Here is a 22377-nt window from a genome sequence, read left to right as displayed (position 1 = left end):
ATCATAGGGTATGTTTTTATAATTTTTATACAGGTATAGGAACAACTTATGTGGGTTTTTTTCTTAAATTTTCAATAGCTTTGACCCAGGTATTGAATAATTTTTTATTTTTTATTTTCATAAAATTTTCATTCATAGAAAACAAAGATTTGAAAATTATATCATGTTTAAGAAATACTAATTTGAACATTTTGTGAAAATTTAAAAGTAATTATCCACGGTGGTTATTAGTTTTTGAAATACAACAAAAACAAAAATCGTTTGAAGAGGAAAGGTATTATAAAAGTTATTATACTGGTGATTATCGAATGTCCTAAAGATTTGAACTTCAAACGTTCATAAAAAATTAATGACGTTTTGGTAACTTTATTTTTGTTTAAGATATAATATAGATATAAAATCAAAATTTCGATTAATTTTGTCAAAACATTAACTTTAAATAAGTACTTATAAAAAAATCATTGTGATTTCAAATTTTCGTTATTTTATATTTTGTGAACAAACAAGTTATTAAGAACTTCATCCGTAAAATCAATGCCCGACTACTACGCATAAATAATAATAATATATAATAACATAGCAGACGAGTTTTGATTCTTCTACATTGCTTTCTCATATGAATTTTAGAGTTTGCCTCTCCAAACGGAAACCAATTTTCGTTTCTATGTTTCTTATTTCTCTATACTGACTATTTATTGCGCACTCCCTTAACACGTTTTCTGCGACTTTCAAACGAGACCCCTCATTTTGGTTTTTTTTTTTAGTTTTGATTTTAAATTATTAGGTATAACTTAAAATAATATATTATCGTTTACGTATTATAATAATATAATAATAATATGTATTATTGTGTTTCGTCGGACTTCGCGGTCTGTACTGCAGTTATAAATTAAAGTGTAAAACGTACAACGACGATAATTACAAGACGTGCGCGGACAGCATGATATATTATACTACCCGTACAACAGATCGGCGCTAAGGGCGCTGAGGCCCCTCCCCCCCCTCAAAAAAAAAAAAAAAAATAAAAAAAAAATACGGTTCTATGCGCGGAGAACCGTTTGTCGCGGGAGCCCGTGCGCCTCCCCGCGGCCGACACCGCGCTCCGACAAAACCCCGAATTATTCGATCACGCTACATACGCCTACGCCTATATTATATACGTATACGTCGCGCGAGTGGAGTGTCGTAAATCGTTCGGCGCGACTCGGGGCCGATCGCCGGCCCCGACGGTGGCGGCGTCGCGGCGCTGCCCGCGCTTTGGTCGACGACGCCGGCAGGAGCAGTGCCGCGCAACGCCAACACGACGACGCTCACGTCAAGCATCGCGCTCAAGCTGCACCGCCGCCGCGACACCGCGCACACGTCCGTTGGCCGACCGAAGCCGAAGCCACCGCCGTCAGTCTTCTCCCGGAACGAGTCGTCCCGCCGGACCACGAGACCGTCGCCCGACGTGAACCGCACCGCCGCCCGCCGCCGAATACCTGTTATGCCGGTGGCCAGTGCCGTCGGCCACCCGCACACGCGTCCCGCCGCAGCAGCGTGGCCAGAAACGTGACTGTATGGTGGGCTCGCCCGGTGGGTAATCCCGCCTGTTACGGCATGCCAATACGCCGGGGACATGTCACCCAGCGCACCACTGTCATAGAGACTATCATCAGGAAGTTCGACACGCACAGTGAGTGACGGGTGTCGTTATACCTATTATTATTATTACGATCATCGTCGTTGTCGTAACGGTTGGCGCGCCGTCGTTTTGTTGTTTATTATTGTCGTACGATTAGGGTTGAGATTTTGATGCGACGTAAGTTTTTGTTTCCCCCCTTCGTTATATAGCCGCGACCCCGAAAAACGTGCTTTTCGAATGATGTCCAGATCGTCGTAACGGCGTTTTTAGTATAGGTGATGGATTTTTTTCGCCACCAAGTACGCGGTTTAACTCTGTAGGGCGTTTTTAAGGGACATTTCGAGTTTTTGGTATACGTTATTCACCAGTTATTTTTAAAGCTAACGTACATTTTAGTACTACACCGTAGCTAAATACACGGTATACCGTAGTGCTGCGATTTATACTTGCCGGCAAAAATTTTCATGTCTATAAACCTTATTAAAGATGCGATAACAATACTTATTATTTATTTTAGTGTCCGGGGTATTTTAATGTGTCTTCAGAAAAACAATTCACCTCCGTAAAACACGCGTTTCCGTCGTATAATTGTTTTAAGCGTGTTACAAATATATTTTTAAATGCGCATTGTTTATAGGCTCGTCTGCATTTTTTTAAGTAGAGCATAAAAATCTCAGCCCTAATTGTAATAATTTTACCTATTGTATATAATATCTCATATTGTCATTGTAGGTAACCGTAATGTTATTATGCGGGGTGCAATTTCAACGAAAAAACTGGGGGGTGCTTCAATTAAGCCTCCCTTTTTTTAGCCTGTCTTACACTACGTGATCGCGCGGGAAACTTTGCCTCCTCTTCCCCACTACAACCAATTCATTAATCACATGGCTTTGTACTAAACATATTATTATATTAATAAGACAATATAATACAAGAAGTAAACGACATATTGTAACTTATAAGGATGCTAATTTAAAAACTAGTCACGCCTAACATCCTCTTTTTCGGAAGAAAAAATTTTTATTTTTATGTACTCGCGAGTATATTATCGATAATTGCTGTACATTATTATTGTAATTTGTCGTGTACAGTGGCCGTTGATCTTCATTTATTATACCGTAGTAGTTTTTTTCCTAATATTTTAAACGATTGTTTTAAAACTTGTCCTGTGTGCGAGCGTGTTTGACGAGTTTGATATATTATAAACACACTACATACATGTATACGTAGAACGGTTTTCAAGTAGTTTTGGCGGTATCCCGCAGTGGCGTGGCAATTTCAAAAATCTTGTACCCGGTGCGGCATTTGATGACTTGTCGTACGATATTATATATAGGTACATCGACTCCAATGATACGTATCGGGTGATATACACCCACATCGTTATAATGTACATAATACATATTACAATTCCCTAACCAGTAGTTTTGAAATCTAAAAAATCGTCTCCTAGTCGAAAACCCGGTGCCCATAAATCGTTACTGTACCCTACGCATTTTCGATATGTAACACCTCGAGAGTATATTTACGTCTATATTCTTATAAATACGCTACTGCGGCTTACCGCAGCCAAATCGTGTTCCAAAAATGTATATTTTGTTGCCTAATTGTTTCAACCTTTTAACAACCGTTTTATAATTATATTATACACGTTTAATGGGTATTAGCGTTGTAGTAACGCTGTTTTCTCTTTTTTTTCTTGTCTGTTCTCGTGTCGACCTGTGTCGACAGTTTGAACGTATTTATATTTTTTTCTAACACAGAAGCGTTTTTGGCCCGAAGTCCTTTCGAAAACTTTCATGCCTGGCCGTCACATCGCCGACTCGCTTGCGTTTCAGCCGAGTTTAAAGTTTTTCTCGCCGGGCCTTGGGGGCTGTATGATAAATTGCACCTGACCGTTGTATAATTGACGAGTATATCTCTGAATAGTTTTTACATTTTTAATATTTTTTTTTTTAATTTTAACAGTCCAAAACATAACTGTTTAACTGTATAGGTACTTGAGAACACGTATTGTAAAGATATATTATTTATTATTTCTTGTAATAAAGTGCGAAATAACTAATTATAAATAAAGTATAGAAACAATATATCAAAATGTCAATATAAATAATAAATATATACAATGTTGTAGGCATCAATTTACTACGACTATGTAACGCGTAAAGGAAAACATTATTGACCCAGTCTTCAAAAACGTATTTTTAAATGTTATGTTTATTTTAACTTTTTTATTTTTAAAATGTGTTTTCATTACACGTGTTATATATTTTTATTTTATTTTTTTGGACGGCTTGCAATCGTATTGGATGCGGTTAACATTTTAATAGTAAGAATAAATCCAAAATCTTCTCGAGTCGATAAAATATATTAAGCTTAAATAAAATAAGGTAAAGAAGAAAATAAAATGCTATAGATTGTACGACTTAAGTATAAACATAATATAATATAATATACATTATATATTTTTAAATAAATGGTCACTGCTACCAAGTTATTATAAGGAATAAAAATACCACATAATATAAGACAAACATGTTATATTTTGTGTACTTAGTAGATTTGGCAAAAACAAAAAATAAATTTATTATTCAACGCTATGTTTTTAGAATAGATTGACTTTACTTTTTATATTTTCACAATAAGTATTATTATATTACCAATATAATATTTAGATAACCACAAATGATGACTAAAAAATAAAGTAAAATAAAACTAATATTCATATTTTTATAATAATTTTAATAAAAAAATATTTTATGTTTTTCTTTTTCCGTTCTTTACAAATATAATATTAAATAGGTACATATTATATTTAACTTAAATTTAAAATTGTGTAAATAAATAATTCTCAAGTATGAGAAGTTTAAAATTAAAAAAATATAATTATCAATAGCTATTGAATAATAACGATTTAAGCACATTTATTTTGAAAAGTAATTTACAAAACATAATTTTTCCTCTTTTAAAATTTATTAGAATTAACGTTTTGTTTAAAAAAACCCTTTTATATATAAATTCATATAACTTATAGTCCATATTATTGATTTAACATTTTTGAAAGTGTATAGGCTGTTGGAAATGGTTAATAGTGTAATAAACTCGACTTAGCTGAGTAATACCATTTTAAGTAAGGAATAAATAAGAAATGCAGATAAATTCGAATAAACATAATTTTAAACTAAATTAAAGCGATCTGTATGTATTATTTTACTAATATTAGCAGTTTTTATAACCTCCTTTATGAATAAATAGAAAAGCTATGTCAAATAATAACGCTAAAAATTAATAAATAAACTATGATAAAAAGTTTATTATTTAGTTATACGGATTCATAAAATATATAAAAACGCATTTTGTAATGATAAAAATATCTTTCATTAAAATGATAACGCATATGTTTTTTATTATAGTTTTATGAAATATAATTTGCGTGTTTCTAATTTCAAGCGATTATTTTAATTATATCCATAAAAGATAAGTGGTTTTAAATAAATATGTAATTTAATAATTATACCACATATTATTCTAAATAGTAATGAAAAAATATTATATATTTGTATTTAAATTTGATTTAAATTTTAATTAATAAGTATTTATAATGATGGTTTCCTCCAGGAGCATTGATCAATATTATTTAGTAATTTATTAGTTTTACATGGTATTAAGTTAAGTATAAAACAAACGGTTTGATCTTACCTTGCTTGATATGATACATACAATTTTAATTTATTCACCATAAATACAATTTATATTTATTTGAAAACAAATGACAAAGAATGTTTGCTTATCTAACGTCATTCTATATTCTGATAGTAATAATACCTAACTTATAACTAAAAAATTAAAATCAATAAAATACGGATGAATAAAAACGTCAATATCATATAATGATATAATGAATAAGCAACTATAATTAATGTGTTTTGTACCTAACTAGTAACTACCTACTGAATTAAACTATACAGTTTTGAAAAATAAACATTTTTGAATAAATTAATTGTTGAAGTACAGTTTCCTTTTCAATTTACTTGTCCTTCATCTTAAGTATAAAGATTTATCTCTAAACGATTTGCTTGTATAAAACACTTAATTAATAATATTCCTATTTTAATTAGATAAATTTACAGTTTACATGCCGGTACATTCAATCATTTAATAACTCGTTGCAAATAACGTGAAAGACTACCTGCTATATAAAATATGAATATAAAAAAATATTAAAGGCATATTGGTTTTTTAACAACATAATATCACTTTACCATATATTAATTAATTTGTCAGATAAACGTTGATTGATTTATTTTTATGTATATTTTCATATAATATACATATTTTATTATTGATTTAAAATAATTTTCAGCAAGAAAAAAAAGATATTTTACTTATTAAACTTAATTTTTGCATTTAACACTTTAAACATCTATTTAATTCCTAATATATGATTTATTGTTATCGAACGAAATTTTAATCCGAATTCCGAAGTAAACTGGTTTTCAAATACGTATACTTAATAAACCGTTTATTTTTTACTTTCAGAGTAGGTAATCAAAGTCAAGTTGCTTATAGTTTTTATAAATATTAGTGTGCAAAATGTTCAACTATGTACAGAAACAAAAATAAAAATAAAAATATTATAGCTAAGTTTGTATTGCCGTATGGGAATGATTGTCAAGCATTATTTAAAAAGTACAAAAGAAAGAAGTTAATTTTTATAATTTATAAGTAAATATTAATTATCATAATTATTCTCCTAATGAACATAATTTTATTAAATAAAATAATAATATCGAATTTATAATTATATTACAGTAGAAAAACAAAGATGCGTATGAAATGATTATATATACCTATATATTAACTGAATTAACCTTTATTTATTTTTTCCTACTTTGATATGCAATACAATAATTGAATATATTATACTACTCTATTTTGTGAAATTAAGAAGTTGAAAAAGTCTTTATAATATATTTTGTCGTTTATCATTTTTTTTCCGAGAATTAAGTGATTTATAATCTCGTGTTTAGCGTGAAAAAAAATATTACTTTTAAAACGACAAAAATATTCAAATATAAACCCATCATGTTATAAGATATATTATGAATAATATTATATATATGTTTTAATAGTACTATAAGTTTTTATGTTGTTGTAATAATGTTTGTCTCTTTCCGTTTTTTTTTTGTTTTTTCTTTATAATTAGTTTTTCATTTTTATTTTAATGCATTGAGATTTAATTTAATTTTTAAAATAAGACAAAAATATATAAATGTACCTATCCACAGAAATGAATTTTGAATAAATACAAATAAACAATTAAATTTAAACAAAATATTCAAAAATTCTAACATTTTAGTGTTTTGAAAAGTTAATGTTATTTCATTAGAATACATTTAATATAGTTCAGAGGTGGAATGAAGTTGTGTTATTAATTTAATTAATATATCAATGTCAGGTATGATCTTTTGTCAAATATATATTTAGATTTTTTTTTTTTTTGGTACTTTTGTAAATTACCAAAAGTGTTTTAATTATTTTTTTTCAGTAAAAAAGTATTAAATAACCCTATATTAATTTCTACTTGAGAAATCTGATGCTACAGTTTAAAATATAATATTTTTATGCTGTATTTAGGATTTTGTAAAATCATTATAAATGAAATTCTAAATCCACAAACTATTATAGTAATATTATAGTAAAATGGTTTTATTTAACCGAATTAAATTGTATTCTAATAAACAACCCTCTTTTATTATATATTTAGTAAAAACTTATAGACAATTATGTGAAATTATGATAGTTAGGCTTAAAATATATTTTCTTTGATTCGTTTAGTACACTAAAATTTATTCTGAATATTGCGAAAAATATATTATTTAGAAAGATGTGAGACCGTGTTAAAATATTTTAATTAATAATTAAATGTTTTAAGATTAAATCATATTTTATTATTTATTAAGGTAACTACATTTATTATTTTTTAATATTTATATGGTATAAAAATAATATGGTTAAGTTTTATTTTGTGTATAAAAATACTGCAGTATATAATTTTTATGTTTAAAAGAATACATATTTTAAGAAGACCTCAAAAAAGTTTTACACTTTGAATTTATCACACGTTACGCATCAAAAACAAGTTGCAACAAAAACGGTAATGTATTATTCTAAAATGGACTTAAAACTAATAAAAACATACATAACATAATACCATCATCAGGGAGCAATATTAAAGAGAACATTTGGTTTTAAAGTTAAGATTAAATAGTGAATTTTAATTAATAATTTAAAAAAATATACATAATGCATTTATTTTAGTATATTAATATTGTATACATATTATATTATTTTACTATCATCAGAATTATATAACTTTAAAACATAGGTAGATCAAATTTATCACGAGAACAGATAAGTTAATATTTTCTTCGGAAAAAATGTTAACTGTAATCGATAACTTATATAAATAAATATTATAATTCAGGTGTACTCATTCAAGATGTGTATAAGATTCTTATACTGTGCTAATGCGTACTCTTAAAACATCTTACGTTTTTAGTACCAATTAGTGCTTGAGATGCTTGAGTGTATATATTTAACAATAATACAAATCTAACTAATATTATTTACTCGTTAAGAATGCTACCTATGTGATATATTTTGGCTAAGTATGCTGCTTGTAATTTGTTTTTATATCTACTAGTTATATAGTTATATAACTAGTAGTTATATTATTATAATTTAGTGCCTATTACCCATGTGTTTGGAAGTTAAGGAAAATGTATAAATAAATATAATATTGTAATTTTTGATCATAGTGTTAAATGATTTCAACTGGATTACGCTGGTTAATTTATTATTAGTTTGATAGATAATAAAATGAATAAAATTGATAAAATTATTAGACTTCGTTTAGTTGCTACTAATTGATTACCCACCGAAGGTTTAAAATCAGATTCAGATTTGAGTGTTGATTATTCTGCAACTTTGTTAAACGTGTCCATATTACCCGGATTTTTGGGTTGTGTTGTAAAAATAGTTAAACTTTTGAATGGTGATATTTAATTGTGGGAAAACATGGTAAAGAAACATTAATTCTCATAATACTATATGAAGTTAAACCAGGCACAACTATTTACTTAGATATGTGGAAGACATATTATAAAAATTTAACAAGTTTCAACGGTTTCAATGTAAAACGTTAATCATATTGAAAACTTCATTTATCCGATTAATGGGAGCTCATACTCAAAATATAGAATCATTCAATCATTATACAAGTTATCAAAACAAAGCTTTGGAATTAAGGCAAAGGTAACAATAAATTTACTTCAGTGTAGCATATGAAGGAATGGTGTTGTTCAATACGTTCAGTTGATGTGTTTGAGACGTTTTGGCGTGGGGTAAAGCTGACAAATATTAAAATTTTTAAAAATGACATTGTATTGAATATAATTTATAAAATAAGATAAAAATGATTACCAAAATATCAAAATTTGTAGGTAGCATACTTATCAAAATTAATTTAGGATTAGATAGCATACTTAACCTGTACCTTATTTTTATTTGATATATTTTTAATTAAAAACATTCTAATACAAGCCAACAGCTTATTGATTGTTTTATCATACATTCATGCCATTTGTTAGCATATGATATAAATAATTAGGTACCTACTTATATAATAATTATTTACGAATGTATTAGTTTTTTACCAACTAATATATTATAATATCATGTTATTATAGAAATTTAAGTGTGATTTTATAATAACTCGTAGAACTAGCGTTTACTTGTTTTTTTTTTTTTTTTAAAGTGTATAACCCAAAAAGTTTTTACACATTGAGTGCTTCAATTTGTAATGAACTTGTAAGTTTTTTTTTGAGAGGAGTTATATTAATCCGAATCTCTCTTCCCGAAACTACCAATGCGCGCGTGTATATTTAAGCAACATTCAAAATTCTACGTATATTTAATTAGATTATAAATACCACTGAGCTGTGTTATTGGTATAATTTAATTTACCAGCTGATACCTCTTTGAGTTTTATGCATTTACCTGATACCTACTTTTATTTAGATACCCTTTAATTTTGATTTCGTATACGAACACGTCCAAAATTCTGTTTGAACTGTTTAACAAACTTATTCCAATTTACCATCATAACATTGATATTATACTATAACTAACAATAATACACAATAATACACAACTCGAATACAGGAAGTTGTGATTTTTAACATCTAGATTTTTTGTTTAAAATTAGGCATGATTTCCATGAAACAATCAGGCCAACACGGTGTATGTTATCATTATTAAAAACTACAATGCCTTTGGATTTCCGTAAAGATTATAAACGCAAAAGTGAGAAGTGTTATCATTAATCTATATTTTTTGTCGTTATTTTAACACATCTACTACCATTTTTGATTTTTTCAAAATTAATATATTTGCTTAATTTTTTATTGAAATTTTGTAGTATTAAAAAATTTTAGCACGTATTCAGTCGTATTCGTTTCAAAATTAACAAATAAAATAAGTTAACAGGCTTACAAAAATAGTTTTTACCTTTTAGTAGCAACATGTACCAGTGGAATTAAAAACCACAATAAAAAGTTAATGTTCCCCAGAAATTATCTACATTATTTTTTTTATAATATTGATGTTGAAATTAAAAATTCACATTTTTTTTACATCATTTATTATAATAACATAATTTATTATTATGATCATAAACTTTTATATTTTCACATTGCACCGTATATACTGCGCTTACAGCAATTGCATTTTGTGTATTTTACAGGTATTTATTAAATACATACGTATATATTGTCTATTATTATTCATAATTCTTCATTTCTAAATATATTGTAATTGCATGCATTATTATATGCTTGATTACTCTAATTAATTGTATGCGATTCGATATTAAATACAAGTACCTACATCAACTTAACAATGTTAACCTCGGAAATATTATAATTCATACCTATTGTCTAGTTAACGCAAACTCAGTTATAAATTATAATGAAAAATATATTATTTATTATAAAACTGAAAGTGCGAGGTTTAGGAACTAGAAAGTTTGATGATCAGTAAGTATCGGTGTACATTTATATTATTTTTTTTAAAAACAACTGAAACTGTTAAAAATGATTTAAAAAGTGTATGGAAAAAAAAGTACACGATCAATGAATATAAATGTTTTATAAATTATTATTGAAGTATTAGCGAGTAAATACCTGAATAAAACAACATTATTATTGATTAAGTTACCTAAACGCAATGAAGTAAAAATTGTTTTAATTATGTATACAAATTGTTAAGCAATATTTTGGAGTGTCATTCAAAGTATATAATAATAATGATCGAGTATTGAGTTTCATAAAAATATAATGTCCTATTCAAGGCTTCGTTGTTACTATATCGTTCCCATCCCCTTGAGAGCGTATTAAGTACCGTAAAACACTTTAGTATCATATTATTATTATATAAAAAGGTTAAAGAGCTTAATTGAAAAGAGGTAGACAAGTAAACATTTTGATTTCGGGCAACATGGGGACAGCGCCAAAAGTGACACGTAAAGAAGTGATTACATTTTTGTTGGCCGTGTAGTATAATCGCAGCAGCTATATAATTTTAAGTACAATATAATTGCAATATTTATAAACGTTGAACAACAATTGGGTGACAAACGAAAAAAAAAAACAGTAGCAAAATTCAACAAGAAATGTCAAAACGCGGTAATCGGTGGTGTTTGATGATAGCCACGACGATGGGGGTGTGCGATGAAAGTATGAAACAAATCACTTTATCATAGTGTGTTGGATAAATTAATGTTTTATGAAAATATAATAAAAACGGTTTGGATACGTTATAGTTGTCATATTTTGAATAATAAACGGACGTTCTTTTGAAAAGACCGAAAAGTAATATATTATTTAGTTTATAGGACGAGAACGCTCGTCGATAGGAATTTCTCATACGCTTGAGTAAACCATAAGCCAAAACATATTTATTCGGTTTGCCCCACTTCCGGATTGTAAACTTGTTTCGATATTAAAATTATTATTATTATTATTATTTTTATGAAATATGGTTTTTAGATATATCATAATATATATACGCATATTACACAATAATAATATTATTATATTTCCGTTTAAGACTTAGTTAAATGTTTTTACATAAACATATGATATTATAATACAGTAGTCAGAGTTTTTTATACTGTTAGCTTTTTATCCGTTTTGGTCCGTACCCAGATTTGCTTTTTTTTCGGTGGACATGGGAGGGAGAAATTGACGCGTGCGCCTCGTTTGAATTTCTCTCGTTACTTGTTTGTTCAATACGAATAACAATTATTTAAAATGTATTTATACGGGTTGAAATTTCGTGTAAGTTTTTGATTTTTCTTTTAAATAACCGAAATCGCTTGAATATAATTGTTTTGAAATAACCACGAATCTTGCACAATGAACATTCAATTCCACTACGTTTACAGTGTTATATAGTGATACTTAATACGCCTTATCGTTGTTTCTTAATTTAACGTTTCCGATACTAAAACTTCGATTTCGAAACAAACACGAGCAAAACAACAGTGCGTATATTCAACAATAAAGATCAACATTTAATTACCTATTATTATAATTTATGGTTATTACTGTCTCCAGTGGGTTTTCGATTGTAATAAGAATATAATTATTAATCGTGAATAATAATGATAAAAATAAAATAAATTTGAGCTTTTTGAATTTAACGCGTACATAATAAACATAAACATACCTTTTCGAACCATAGAAAAAACGTGTGGGTTTTCGGGGTTTTAGTAGGTATGCTTAGTTAAAATAATATTTGATCAAAGGAATGTCGATAAACATTTATTAATTTCAAACGGATAATGTATAGTGTATTATTTATATAGTAGCATAACGGTAAGAAATGGCGGTGAATCAACAACTTAATATACTTGTATGTAGACTATATAAATATAATTGAGTAATTTATCAAAACAAATCAATTATAAGTTTTATTGGGTTATATGATGTTGTACTGAGATAATAAACTAGAATTATTCATGTATAAAATGTGCACAGTATAATATATAAGAATTGTAATTTCCAAATAAATGTAGCCAGTGTTCCATTGCCAAATCATGTCAAACAACAGTTTTCGAAGAGGATAGGTACATCAAAAATAAAAATAAACTTTGGTTATTAAGACATTTAATCGAGTCAACAATAATACACCATAATAAGCGTCGTATTATGATAGGTACCGATAGTTTTTATTGCATATAAGCATCTAGCTTATAAGTTTATAACGTAAAATTTATTCGGTCGCAATACAACACATAAATGTGTTTATATACAGTAACATTATTTTAAAATCTATTAATTTATGTATTAAAACAGTTTTTCTTTATAGTATTTTTTATGATAATTGAATAATCGCTGAAGACAAGTACTAAGATAAGTATTATTTTATGGTCTTAATATTAAAAAGAGTTTTTTTATGGTTATATTATTTTATATATCTAAAATATTTATCACGAAAAGTGAAAAGTCCGAACTATAGAAAAATATATTACACTTCATTGATAGATTAAAATTTTTTTTTACTCGCTATGTATTAATATGTACAATTTTTGACGGATAGACAAGAAATATAAGTAGTTAATGTGAATATTGGTTGTATAGAACAGTGAAGAGCTCAATAAGTCAATGCATTAAACATTAAAAAAAAGGCTCTGGGGGGGATCTATCCTCATGTACCCCATAACTACGCCACTGGTATAGAAGTATGGTTAATAGATGTTTTATTGAGTCTATAAATCGTCTATGATTTAGACTATTGTTCACTAGGTAATTAAATTAAAATTTTTGACAGATAACGTTGAGGAGTGCACTCTGTTTGGTTACATCGTTTAATGGGAAAATATTACACGAAATATCGCGAGTTCAAAATTAATTAACAGCAATTTATATCCAGTATGTACTAATGGGTATACTCGAAATTCGTAGGTAGGTACGTCAAGACACCGTGACACGGAAAACACAAGCGCGTATAAAACATTAAGGGACAATAATAATGCGGTCGGAACAATATATCATAATATTAACATAAACAACCGAGTTAGGGTGTGTAATAATTATGTTTCAGCGAATATATTTTCTAATAAAATAAGGTCGATGATAACATTCGTCAGAAAAACTGTGTCGTAACGCGTTTACATAGTATAATATAAACGTAAATAATATTATAAAGCTCATACTAAACAGCGTATAATGTTATATTATAATACGACGAACAAAAATTATTATTTAATCTCACGGAGTTCGATATTTAGTTTTCGTAAATCACACAGAGTAGGTACTTACTATCGATAAAAGTAATATGTTATGCTCTATATGTCTTTACCATATATAGGTAATTTACTTTATTTCGGGAAAAGAGATGTTTATTTTCTTCGGTCACCGAGTCCCAAATTCGAGCAGTATCGTCGAGTCGTCGACTTTAAGACCCAACGCTCGTAACGTTCTTATGTATATTTATAATAATATACTTCACGGCGTCGTATCGATCTCAAATGTATACGAACAGGGGCGTACTCGTATATTCGGGGGCGTGTGCTGTGTAACGGCTCGGATGTATACGAAGTTGGCCATTCCACCGTGCCAATAATAGGTTTAAAAATACTGCCGAATAATCACAAATTGCGTTTGGATGTGATAAGAAATTCATTATTGGATTAATATTTTAAAACGACGGAAAATTGGGGTATACGAGGTTTTGAAAAATAGAACATTGATAATAGTAAATTCTAAAAATATTTTTGCAATCGGTTGATGTCCAACAAGTCTATATGCGTACACAGTTTTTGATCAGCAATTCCTTATCAGTTATCACTAACGACTTTCAATTAATCGAGCCAAACGAATGTCTTTTCGATTGATGACCGTATTGGCGATAATACCACCATCTGTAATCTAGTGTGGTCACGGGTCGCTGAACCATCGTTTTTTAGCGTATCTTTTTTTCGGAGGATCATCGGTGTCGCGTTATGCGATGTTCACAATCATTCATTATTTATATATATATATAACGTTAGAAAATCATCGATCCAACCATACAGTACATAATATGTACATGGTGCACTGCGTATTCCCGTTTTTTTTTTTGTGTAAGCTTTTTCTTTTTTATAAAAAAATTAAAATCAGGGCACGCATACAAGCGCAGGTTACCACGCGACAAAAATAAATAAATAAAAAACGCGTCGTGATTTTGGAGCAACAAAGGTGGCGGCACGCGTCACTAATGTTATAGTACCTAATGCTATTGCACTGTACATTTATTTAGTATAAATACGTTGTAGTCGTGAAAAAACTAGAAAAATATTTTTGTTATTTTAAACTCGAACTTTTCTAATGTATTACAATTCATAATCTGTCTATATTCGAACGATACGTTTTGCGAAAATCGCCAAACTTCTCCGGGCCACCCGATAAAGACTATACTACGATTTAACCGAATAATAATAACCGGTGACAGAAGAATCGGGTATAAAGCAGTAAATATTCGTGTTTTGAAATTCGACCAGCTTTTCCGCGTTTTTCCAGCACGCACCCCTATGTGTGCAAGTGACGGCCGACCGCCGATAAAGCGCAACTAACACGCACACTACGCGATGACGATGGAATTTTATTAAGGGCCACAGAAAAGCATAATAATCTTCATCATTGTGGTTTAATACAATAATATATTATTTATATTAATTTTTTTTACGATTTACATGTTCTATAGACTTACTGTAAGACTATTTATACTAAATACTGTTAAACGTAGATCGACAGTGAAAAATATATTGTACGTAAAGGACATGATTTAAGAGATTCTGGTTTTATATTAACACAGATAACGAGCATAATAATATTTTCGTTATGGGTTATGTTTATTTTCATATAAATTATAAAACTATCATTCGGGCTATACAAAACCGCTTCACGGCCGCACCCTTGACTTAATTTATATGGGAAAAAAATCCCTTAAACTCTTTTCCTCCAATAAAGAAAAAACTGAAATACACCCAAAAATATTAATACTTGCCAAACTCGAGCATACTGCTAAAATATTAAAATTAAAAATTGGAAGAAAGTAGGTAAATGATCTTTTGTAGGTTTTGAGTGAACCTCGTAATCGAGAAGTAAGTCAATGTATTAATGTGTTAACCTTGAATTGTAATGTCAAGCAAAACATATATTCGTATACTTATAAATTATATAATAATACTATAATATGCCAAAGTATTAATATGAAAAAATGTCGAAGGTGCAGATTTAAAAACTGGTGAGTGTTTGGGTGTGTTTATCACTCTCTTCAACCCTTTAAATCGAGCCTTTGATTAATACTAATTATATTAATATTTATAATAAGCCGATTTGCCACCTAACAATATTAATTATATTAATAATAGTATGTAATATATCGTCTTAACTTTTAATCCGGTGGCAACGCCGTAAAACAGAGACTAGCGCCATATGTTATAAGTGCGTGCAGCCGACTATTCGCCGCGGCGCACATGTGTGCAAATATGTGCCGTCCAAGTGTACAAGGTGATCCATTTAAGTGTCTACATTCATATTATTCCGAAAGTCTCAACTTTTTTGAAAACGTTTTTTTTTATATACAATTCAATGGCATTGCAAACCAACATTTTTCAATTAATAATTATGTTTTTTTTTACAATCATTTTATCGGCGTCAAGTAAAATGTAAATGGAGCAAAATGTTGATTCATTACACCGCCAGTCTAAAATTTTAATACACACTTATTTTATACCTATGTAACCAATTAAAACTATTCGTTCAAAATTTGATTTTTATTGTTTCGGAGTACCCTGAAAAAAAAATGGATTCTAAATGGATTATAAAATCAAAAATGTACTCGTATATTGTCATTCGAAAAAGTAAAAACTTAAAAAACGTAAAAAATATTTCAAAAACGACCAGTTTTGCAATGACGTCAAATAAAATATTTTTTTTGCAAAAATAATATTTTCAAAAAAGTTATGACTTCTTGAAATAACGAGCGCGTGCACTATACACTCGATGATCACCTTGTATCACCTATACTTCGTGTAGGTAGGTTAGGTGTACGTATTATGTGATATTATTATACTCACGCGCAGACGCCACATCGACGACGTCGACTAGTCAACGGACAAAAATGCATTTCTTTGGCGTAGAACAGTCGCACATCGAAATGACAATAATAATAATAATAATAATAATAATAATAACAATAATAATAATAATAATAATAATAATGATAATAATGATAATAATATTATATTATATTATAATATGAATATGATGAAGACGACGATGATGACGATGACGATGATTATGATCATGTTTTGTGCGTGTTCTAACAACGCGACGGCGCTTCTATATTTAAACGACACGCGAGTATCGGCGGTCGCCTCTCTGCTCGTCCAGGCCCTCTCGAGAGATCGTAACGCTCACGTAATATTATTTAAATACGACGTGTGAAACGCACGTACACTCGACTGCTGTATTTAATGTTATAATATTGGAAACTGCGAGCCGCGTGTCGTCATCGATTAGTACCTATTATAAAAATCTGACTATTAAAATATTTATAATAATGCATCATTTTTAAAAATTTTTTTTTATTTTGTCAATGATAAAAATTGTAAATTACAAACATTTTACTACGATATTTCTATTCGAATTACCACCTATAATAGGGGAGTACCTTCTCTAAGCGTAGGTATTGCTTCTCTCGAAGGTTTACAATATTATTTATATATAAGCTGATACATTTATAGCAACTACGATAGAACACCTAATGTTATAAGTGTGCTTATCTTATGTACGGCTTGGGATAACAGGATTACACATTGAATAATATATAAGTAACAATTAATTGATATACGAAATTTAGATTAAAGACGACTTATGATGATAATTAGTGACTGAATTTACATATTATAATATGAATATGTACCTATACACACACCTAATATTATTATATATAATATAATAACAGCTAATAACTCTGTTGTATTTACACACTTCAAGTATTCCAAGTATCGTGAATTTTTTTTTTTTTTTTTGAAAAGTACATTTTGTACGACATGCTTTACGCCATTAGAGTGCAACGAGATGGAATAAAATTTTCCTTTTTATGCCGAATTTAAAAAAAGGACAATCTTCCATAGAAGAATATTTATGTGATATATGATATTACATTTCAATTTTTCAGCTATGTGAATGTATTCTTTTAAAAATATTTACGACAACACGTTTTTATTATTATACATGGTTAGAAATTCTCTTATGACTGTACAAACATTTGTACTCAACAAAATATCCGAAGGTATTTAATTGTCGAATAAATTTACCAAAAGTTTAAAACTAACTTTAATAATTAGTGTCTTAGTTTGACGTATTCCCTCGATAAACGTGGCATTATGCGATATATTTTAATGCGTTTATTATATTCGTGATTCATATAATTATAATATATTACTTGAATAATATTTTATCCAGGAAGAATGACAATAACTGATATCGTAATAGTTCGATAGGAATATTCTGTATCTTCTCGTATACCTAAAATTTACTTTTATTTTATTTTAATTTACTATTTAGTTAGTTAATATTTAACTAACTAAATACTACATGTCAGAAATTAAATTTAAATAATTAATAATTACCTATACCTATATATTAGTTTGTAAAAGACTTGGTTTTGTCAATATGCATATTATAATGAATACTCATAATGAGTTGTAAGAAGCATTTATTTTTAAAATCGTTGATAAATCGCAATAAGAGTTTTAATAACAGTGACGTTCAATTGAAAAGTGTTTTATACAACCAGTGTAGTAAATGCTCTTGTATTTAGTGCAAATCCCTTTTTCAGAATTAAAATCAGACTATGCTATCTGACTTTACCTTTGTGAAGTGAATCGAATTCTCGCTACATGCACAAAGGACAACATCATACGGTTTCATAAATGTATTTTTTTTATTTCACTCACATTCATTTCCAACTAGTACAGCTACAGATACAAAACTATAATATAATAAATATTATACTATATTATAGGCTATATGTTTTATTCCGATCGTTTTAAACATAAATTAATGTAGTCGAGAGCTTATTTAATAGGTAGTTCTAGTACTTAACTCTGTACAATATTTAATACATTGACAGTAAATATTATAGTTGCAGTACAATAATCTATGTGCTTACAAAGAAAGCGTTTAGTATAAAAGAAGTTTTTATTAGGTTCTTAAATTGTTTTCTTTTTATTAAAAAATACAGTTTTAAAATTGAAAAAAAAAAGAAATGGCGATATTTAGAATAATAGTAGTGTATAATGAAGATACTTTTATTTTTCTTAACTTAAAGATTGTTGATAATATCAGTTTAACCGTTAATAAACCAATTATTTACATTTTTTGTTTGTATTAGATTTTGTCTTTGACAGAATACGTTTAATACGAAAAATTTAAAACGATAGTAATCCTTGTACAATATGCTCTGAATTATAACGATTTAAACAAAAAGTACTCCATTTTTTTTTATTTTTGATATTTTATCTTCTACCTGGGCTAGCTTATTTTTTTAATCTTCTACGATACTGTAGAAATGTAGCGTACCGATAAAATAATTATAGTTTATCATTACAAACGCTGCTAAACGTAACGTTTTCATTTCGAAGTTAGTTGCTTAATTTGTTGTTTATGTGACTATTATCTCCAGATATTGTACAAAAAAATTCGTATTAAGAGGACGAAGCTGCAGGAAGTATTGCCAGGATATGTCATAACGTTTTTTGAAGATTGAAATTATGAAAATCTTGACAACCATAGTAATAAAATTTACTACAATTGATAATTTTTTGATTGGTTTCAATTTATTTGGTTACATGCATTATTAAATATAATGACATAAATGGTACAAGCTTTCTTATTTGGGAACCTCATTTTAAAACCTAACCCACTATCCCATTTGGAGGACATAGAAAAAACAAATATTTTTTTTTTTGAAACAATTTTTTATTACAATTTATAATAATAATTACTTAGGTATATCTTTTATTATACAATAATTATAAATTCATACACCATTGAAATTTAAAAGCTGACTATCAATATTTATATACAAACAACATTTAAAAAACGGAAGAACAAATTTTATTGATATTAAATGAATAAATGAAAAAAAATAACACGACGTTTAAAAAGTAAATCTAAGATCCTAATATCCTAGTTCTAGTAGTAGAACTGCGAAAATCCTAGTTTTTTATGTTCAGCGGCTTAGTAACTCATATGAATAAAGAAAGTTTACGACGTATATCGTCGTATATAACGTTACCGATCGTTTATTATAAATCACTAGGAGCGTGGGAATTGTCACATTATAAATCACGAAGAGCGTGGTAATTGATACTAAAATATAATACGAGTATAACTGTTATAAATAATATAATTAAGTTTGGTAATAATAATATATATAATATTAAATTTATATGTATATGATATATGGGTTGTAAAATGATTTGTGTTCGCGTCTTTTTCGTGCCTGACTGAAGATACTTTTTAGTTCTTAAAGTATAAATAATGCTTAGATTTTCAACATTAAGAGAGGTTTTTGGTAGAAAATTGGATTTAGTTTGTTCTTTGAAAAATCAAAAGTATTAAAATCATCCAGTATTTTAAAATATAATCCGGAAAAACAATATTTACGCATAATCTGAAGTTTTTGACAATTTTTTTTTTACTGCTGCAGTTAAAAAACGAATTTTAACAAACAGTTAAATCAACTATAAAAACTTGAAATTTTTACCAAATATTTATACAAGCATATTCTGAACGTGATACAGTTTTAAAAATATTTTGACTCTTTTTGAACTTTTTATAGACATAAGAAATGTTTGACTATTTTTAGTTTTTATTCGACTTATGTATGATTTGATCAAATTTTTGTTTGTTATTTTATAAACTTTGGAATATAATGCAATTACAAGATTTTCCAAAAGTGATTACAAAATTTCAAAAATACATATTCTTAATATTTTTTTTATAACCATTTAAATGTAAAAGTTCGACTAAATTTGTCGAAATTGTGAGTTATTTTATACAGAGCAACAGAGCAATACTATATAGCTGAGTGACTACCTTGGGTTTATTTTTTTGTTATTATCATTTTACTATTATTGTTTAACATCTAAGGTTGTACATGTTCAACAAGACTAATGAGCCTAATATATAATTACAAAATTAGGTACTGTTGTTATGTGTAATCTATTTATTTGTTATTTGTTGATAATGTTTTTTATTATTATTTTAATATAAAAAAAATCGATTTTTGTCGAAATTTTTATGATTATTGTTGTAAAAATACGTAATCACGAAATTAATTAAAAAATTAAAAAAGAAAAATTAAATACAATTTATAATAAAATAATAACGCAAAAAAAAAAAAAATACGTCTTTACTGAAGAAAATTTATGTAATGAAGGAATGCATAAAATATGTTTGTGTTTGTAGATTTCGAATTACTTATTTTATTAAAAATAGGTTATTATCCTTTAAGTGCTTTTAAAATAATTTGTATGCTTGATTTCATTATACATTTTTATATAAAACATCTATTGTCAACAGGCTCATAGTCAGAAAAAATATTCAGATGGGGCAAATCAATTTCTAAAAACAATATTCATGTTATTTTTAAATTATTAATATTATTGTAATTTTTTTTATCAGGAATCTATTGATAACATTCTCATCATAACTCTACATATTAACAATTTTTGGAGGGTTTATTATAAAAAATCGTTTTAAAAATATAAAATAAATAATTGTTTAAATTATAATAATAAAACTTACACATGGTACACATAATTAAATTTGAATATTTTGTATGTTTTTTTTAAAAAAACTTAATACAGTTATTGCTTGTTAAAATCCATTAATATTATGTCCAAATTTAAGTTTTTTGATTCAGATGCCAATAAAGCCAAGTTAGAAAGCTGGTATTTCTCATCGATTGAATAAGAGGCTTAATAATAATTGACAATAGTAATATAATGTCGAATGTTATCGACTTATCGTGTTGTCGTCAATCAGACGTCATCATCTTTTCTAGAACAAATGCTGCAATACTGCTAAAAATAATTTCTTACACAAACAATGCTTCTACTGCCTATAAAATTATTAAATAATAACATAAATATCTACTAGACCATAACATATTTCTACAAAAATACATGTAGTATTTGTCGGTGAGGGTGGGCAAGAATTATAGGTCCAGAGGAACCTCCCATTTCCTTTTTCCGGTATCTATGGTCATGGTTGTCAATGATATTGTTAAAAGCACGTTACCATGAAAACTGAAAAATTAACGAATATTAACATTAATATTAATAAAGAGTGAATAACTTTTGAATTGTGGTAGGTAGCCTTTAATAATATATACACCGTACACTTTTGTCTTATCATCTTTGATTTATGATTAAATCGTGTTAACACTAATTTATCTAAATTAAATCGATAATAAAAAATAATTATATCATACTATACCCATAAATATATTTAACAAGTTTTGGTTGAAAATCATTATCATGTAGGTGATAGGTCACTCGTGCGTTTTGGTAGATCTCACGTAACAACATTACCTACAATTAAATTGCAATTTTGAATAGATTATTT

The 22377-nt window shown here is 27.9% G+C and overlaps 1 protein-coding gene across 10 annotated transcripts in view; it reads left to right on the top strand.

Annotated features, from left to right (window-relative positions):
• The first annotated feature begins 1274 nt into the window (after positions 1 to 1274).
• Positions 1275 to 22377, top strand: part of LOC114119494 (potassium voltage-gated channel subfamily H member 2) — a 119448-nt gene continuing 98345 nt past the window's right edge. For 8 of the 10 annotated variants that reach the window (XM_027981058.2, XM_027981063.2, XM_027981064.2 and 5 more), the window contains exon 1: positions 1275 to 1675. In XM_027981058.2, the coding sequence (XP_027836859.2) occupies positions 1600 to 1675 (76 nt within the window). In that variant the 5' untranslated portion in view covers positions 1275 to 1599. Of the gene's footprint in view, positions 1676 to 7708; positions 7782 to 9893; positions 9992 to 22377 lie in introns of those variants that run through there. The other 2 variants (XM_027981061.2, XM_050198561.1) reach the window with 2 other exon arrangements.

This window comes from Aphis gossypii, chromosome 1 (genome assembly GCF_020184175.1).
Source record: "Aphis gossypii isolate Hap1 chromosome 1, ASM2018417v2, whole genome shotgun sequence".
NCBI lineage: Eukaryota > Metazoa > Arthropoda > Insecta > Hemiptera > Aphididae > Aphis > Aphis gossypii.
Note: the sequence above shows the minus strand (reverse complement) of the source record. Positions and strands in the feature narration are given on the sequence as shown.